Source organism: Vigna umbellata, chromosome 11 (genome assembly GCF_029865625.1).
Source record: "Vigna umbellata cultivar VRB3 chromosome 11, Vumbellata_1.0, whole genome shotgun sequence".
Lineage (NCBI taxonomy): Eukaryota > Viridiplantae > Streptophyta > Magnoliopsida > Fabales > Fabaceae > Vigna > Vigna umbellata.
In genome coordinates this window covers 21,033,604-21,039,415 of record NC_142175.1, presented here as the reverse complement: position 1 = coordinate 21,039,415, position 5,812 = coordinate 21,033,604, and the positions used below count along the sequence as shown (strand labels likewise).

Here is a 5,812-nt window from a genome sequence, read left to right as displayed (position 1 = left end):
TTAGACATAAGGGAGATTAATCATATATCCAATTTTATTATATTCAATCATAATAATCACCAATTATGTTAAAAATGCACTTCTGAATCTTACTATCAACTTTCATCAAAGATTTGCAACTATCCTACCTTAACCTCACTAGTGCGAAATGAGGTTAAGAACGCGGGTCATATGTCTCGGTTTCCAGAAAATCGAAGCATATATAAAGGCAGTGACATTTTTGCAATTTCAACGAACTTATATGCCTCGGTTGTAGGGAAACCGAAGCATAAAAGCCAAATTACCTCGGTTAAAAGCCAAACCAAGGCGTAATGTTCTGTCACTTCCCACCTAAAACTAGCTATTCAACTGACAACTTTTGGAAATTGCTGATGAGTGCATATTTATGCCCACATTTATGCTTTAAAATTAAATTTTTGATGAAATTCATGTTCTTGAATGATTGATTTAAAAAGGATTTGTGATGATTTGATATATTGTGTTTGGAATTAAAAGAGACTTAAAAAGTGATTTTAATTGCATAAATTATTCTTGGAAATTCTTACGTTTATTTGTGTAGCTGAAATTATAAGTTCTATTGATCCAAATGGCAATTCAAGGCCCAAAATCAGGTTTTATTTGGAAAATAATGTACAAATGGGCCAAACAGCAGACTGTACTCTTGAACCTCCTAAACTCTCTACATGCACTCCTATTTCTGAAACAGGCCAACAACCAAGCACAAACACTAAGCCTTTTCTCCTACACCACCCTAAGTTTCCTGTTCCTACCCCTCCTAAGCCAAACTTTACCAGATTCTGCCACGTGTCCAAATCCTCCAAACACAGATCTAACCATTAAGAAGCTGCCACGTCATTAATCCTCTGCACACCAAATAAACCAACCACATGCTGCCGCATCACCCCCCTCTGCCACATCATCATCTTCTCTCCAGAAACCCTAATTTCATCATCCTAACCTAACCTTAGCCGCCACTACCGTGCCGCCGTCATCACCATGCCGCAAGGCGCCGCCACCGCAAACCCCAATGTCGCGCCGCCGCTATGAACCCTAGATCTGACCAATAGCCACCAGCAACCACCTTGTCATCGCGCCACTACAGACCACCACCAACCTTGCCGTCAACATTCATTGCGCCACCACACCATCCGCAACCATGCTGCACCGCCTTCGCCGGACCATGTGCCGTTGCTACCATTTCACGCCGCCGGCCACCACGAGTCTTCCGCTCGCACAACAATCGCAAATCGTGATTCCGCCATGGACGCCATCAACGAGCATCATCGCCGCAAGACCTCCGTCCGTCACTGTCGCACATCCTCACCATCGCACCACCAAATCGTCCTCCACCGACGATCAACCTCGCCGCGACGCAGAATGCACCAGTGTCGCCACCATGTAACCACGCCGCTGATCCAAACAACCACCAAAGCACGACCTTCTTTTTGCCGTGAATCTCCCAGCCACGATGGCCACCACGCTGCCGTTGCCTTCGTTCTCATCCATGGACTTCGCAACCTCCATCATCAACGAGAGCCATCTCCTTCGCACAACCTGCACTCAGAAAACCAAGAACCAGAAACGCAAAAACGCGAGCAGCGACACAGAGGAGCAAAGTGGCGGCATAGAGAAAGCCCTTTCCCCTAATTGCAAAACCCTAATTTTGGGTGGGAAAGGGGCTGACACGTGGTGAGTTCCTATTGGTCACGACCATATGAGTCAAAGTTGGTCAACAAGCCTTCTCTGGTCAAAGTCTGGTTAAACAAGGACTTCTGGTGCAATTTTGGGAAATTCAGAAGGGACTAAAGTGCAGATAGAAGAAATTTTAGGGCATTTATGCATTTTTAGAAAGTCAAAAAAGCTAAAAGATAAAATTCAGTTGTTGAATTAATTTAATTTGGGAATATCAACAAAAAATATCTTCCAAATAATGTTATAATTATCTAAATCTTTTAGTTATTTGGAAGATATAAGATAAAAGATTCTGTCAACTGAATATTCAGAGTCCAAGCCCAATCAAGCCCTATCTATATAAAGAGACCCAGGGGGACTTCACTTCATTCATTCATTCACCACTTCTCTCTCTTATTTCATCTTGTATTCAACTCCATTCATGGAGAGCTAAGCATCTAGGGCTATTATGCTATTCTGCTGTAATTCCATTATGGATTCTGAGGTTAGATTGAGTTAATGCAATTGTTTATTTTGATTATTGCTTTAAGTTGTTCTATCTCTATGTTTTTCATCTCTCTATCAAATTAAAAGCAAAAATTCTTGCATCATAATGTGTTTGAATCTACATGCATATTGATTATATGAGTTCTAGGGTTTCTAGGTTTAATTGAGAATCTACTTTGATTTAATTTAGGAACTTTCATATGATTAAATGGTTTTTACTATCAAATGAGAATGTACTTTGATTGGTAGTAATAATTTCAACTATAATCAATTGAGAATTTACTTTGATTGATTAGCTTTTAATTTGGTTAGGAGATTTAAGAATAGACATGATTTAACATAATAGGATTTGATTGAGAATGTACTTTGGTTGAATTCATTGTGAATAATCTAGAAAGGTTTTGCATTTGATTGAGAATTTACTTTGGTTAAGTGCATGATCGCTCTCAAATTAATTAAGAATGTACTTTAATTAATTTGAAACTTAAATAATAATCAATTGAAAAACTATTTGCTAAAAGCCCTCTATGGACTGGTAAAAATCACTCTACTGCCTTGGTTCAGGTCCCAACCGAGGCAGTAGAGTCCGAGATACTGCCTCGGTTCAATAGGAACCGAGGCGAAATCCTACCCCTGTTTGTCTCGCCTATATATGCCTCGGTTGAGGAACCACTGCTTCTGATCGAAAATAACCGATGTCGTTTCCCTTGACTGCACTAGTGCCTTGTGTTTTTAGTGACAAGTAAAATATAAATTGAACAAGAGGACACATATCTACTAAGGAAAATAAGGTGAAAGAAGAGGTCATCCTAGAATTTAAAAAATTTTAGTATAACGAAATTAGGCAAAAGTAAAAGGGTTAAAAATGACAAGGTTTTACTACTCATTCAGTTATTTTAATCCATCTGCATGCTGAATAGAGGGTTTCAAGAGTATTTTCACTACGCATATAATCTCAGCCATAGCCCATTGTATAAAGCTTGATGTTGTGTCTACTCCAGCCACAAATAAATCCTGACATATGTGGCCAATTAGTAAAATAATACAACATCACATAAAAATTTTACACAAACACGCACACTCACTAGAAACAAATGCAGAACATGAGTGCGAGTCACTTGTGAATTGTCATCAAGCATGAGTTCCAACACAGAATCCAACACGTCCTTGCATGCCTTGGCTTCATTTTCTAATGCCCTTAAACGCAATCTTTCTTCTACGAGTTCATCAAAAAACGCAATTAACTTTTCAAAGTAACCATTCATTCTTCTCCGAGCACCCTGTGGATCAAGCATGCGAAAGATTGGAAAAAAGTCAACAACATTAGGCCTTCCAGCTTCTTCCATGATGCCCCAAATGATGTCCTTGAACTCTTGAGACTTGTCAGAAGCGTAATGAGCTAAATCCATTGAGAAGAAAGTGTTTGATATGGAATTAAGCACAGTTGTGATGCCTGACCAATATCCAAGGCTTCACCTTTCTCACGTCTTTCCTTGACATAATCCATCAAGGTTTATATTTTTGTTTTGTATATGTAAATCTTTAGCTTTTATCATGTCATCGTTGTCAATAGCAAATTCTCAACGACCCGTACAAACACTTTCCCGTTATAACATCCTAACAATGAATAAAAGTTTACCAACACTAAGTTAATTTAATAACAAATTAAAACTCTTAACTTCATCCATTTATATGCACTAAAATTGCCTTGACCAAATGTAACATTTCATCTAGATCTCACTAATATCTTATCAGATTACTTAATAATCATTAAAACTTAACTCTGATATCATTTATATAAGCATAAATTAAAAAAAAAAAACTTTAACTTAAATAAATCTCAAATCCCTTAATATTATATGAATCAAAAAGAAATTAAATATCCTTAATATATTACTATATAAAGCTGTTAAAATAAAACTTTATCTACTAAATCTTTGCATCTATATTCAATCTTGACTGAGGGGAGGTACCTGCAAAGGCATTCCGACGCTCAAATTAGGCGTATGTTAAAGGAGCTTTTGCTCACAAATGAATGTTTTGTATTTATTGTAATTGAGTATTGCGAACTCAGTAGAACGTAGTGAAATCTGAGTTGAACGTACCTGGCCTTTGGTCTTTTGAGTGTATTTATAAGTGTTTCATAGATCAAATAAAAACAACCTTACCTGGAGATCCAGTTAGTTACGACTTTATATCTTTAATCAGATATCTTTGATTATTTTATCTTTTGCTGGACTACTGGCCCAATAATACCTTAAGTGTTGACCCAATTATGGCCCAACACCATTTAATGTGGTTGACCTTAGTTGATTCAGTGGATGATGGCCTGGTTGACCATTCTTGTGGTAGTGACCGAAGGGTTAACAATTAGTAACCGTTCGGTATACACTATACCCGAAGTAGAAAGGAAAGATAGCCATCCCACGTTAAACCATGTGACTTTCTGTCACTTTAAATTCTTTTGTTTACCACTTGTTATATTGGCCACTGAAAATGGAACTTAGTTTCCTTTTGTGTATTATTGTTTAATTATTTTTACTTGAAATTCTTTTACTTGGGATCACACTATTATAGAAAAACAATTTCAGTGCATGTGATCTGTAAAACCGTGAGCATTTTCTCTTTTCAAAGTTGCAGAATGTTTTTGTTTGTTGGTCTTTTATCTTTATTCTTAGTTTTTTTATTTATTTAGTTTTATACTCATCATCTTCGTTTTATCTTTTACTGTCACAAATTCAAATCATCCATACTATATATCTATCTATTATTATTATATCTAAAGGCTGCAGATTTTATTTATAATATAGGACATCTAGCATGGATGAATTATTACTCTTATTCATAAATTGGAGTAGCTTACACTAGTGCAGCGAAGGGCTTTTACCGCGGTTCATTTTCACTATACGTCGCGGTTCTTGAACCGCGGCATATTCAGCCGCGGTAGTAAGTCAGACACTTTATACCGCGGTTCGAACCGCGGTATATAGGCTGCGGAATATGCCGCGGTTGTCTAGGGAACCGCTGCCTAAACCCTAAAAAAAATTTAAAAAAAAAAAATTAAAAAATGCACTATATGCCGCGGTTCAACCGCGGCATATAGGCCGACGAATATGCCGCGGTTAGTGTCAAAACCGCGGCCATATGTCTCGTTTGTAAAAAAAAAACGAAGCACTATATGCCGCGGTTGTGGTTAGAACCGCGGCATATTCCCCTGCAGTTTTTAAAATTGCAGGTTTGTTTTTGTGATATCCATTACCACAAAAACAGACCTGCATATAAAAACATTTACAGAAATTCAATTTCAACATAACAAACACATGTTCAAATGTATTTCAACATCAAATAAAGTAGAGAGTCTAAGAAAATTCTATCTAATCAAATGCATTGTTTAAATCTAAATCTAAGAGCTATTGTATAATCTAACTATATACTTCGCAGCAGCGTTCCTAATGAATAGTAGTGACTTCTCAGGAACTGGTGTAGTAGTCTTGAATCTCTGCAAAAGACAATTCATTTTAATTAGTGTATATGAATTCAACATTTGTTAAAAAATCAAAATTTGTTAAAGTTAAATATTACCGTTTCCCAGCTTCTTGTGATGTGAGAACGAACAATATGGGTCATCCAATAC

At 37.1% G+C, this 5,812-nt stretch overlaps 1 protein-coding gene across 1 annotated transcript; it reads right to left on the bottom strand.

Moving 5' to 3' along the window:
* Window positions 1–1,356: 1,356 nt before the first annotated feature.
* Window positions 1,357–3,587, bottom strand: LOC148191156 (geraniol 8-hydroxylase-like). Its single transcript, XM_088101310.1, has 2 exons — window positions 3,264–3,587; window positions 1,357–1,554 (listed from the first exon to the last, which is right to left on the bottom strand). The coding sequence occupies exons 1-2, from the start codon at window positions 3,585–3,587 to the stop codon at window positions 1,357–1,359; spliced, it is 522 nt and encodes a 173-aa protein (XP_087957436.1).
* Window positions 3,588–5,812: the final 2,225 nt, after the last annotated feature.

What these genes read in the sequence shown, in the direction of transcription:
- LOC148191156 (XM_088101310.1), bottom strand. Translation starts at nt 3,587, where the DNA reads ATGGATTTAGCTCATTACGCTTCTGACAAGTCTCAAGAGTTCAAGGAC. An exon ending in ATGTTCTGCATTTGTTTCTA is followed by an intron (nt 1,555 to 3,263) that starts GTGAGTGTGCGT and finishes TTCTGAGTGCAG; the next exon opens with GTTGTGCGAAGGAGATGGCT.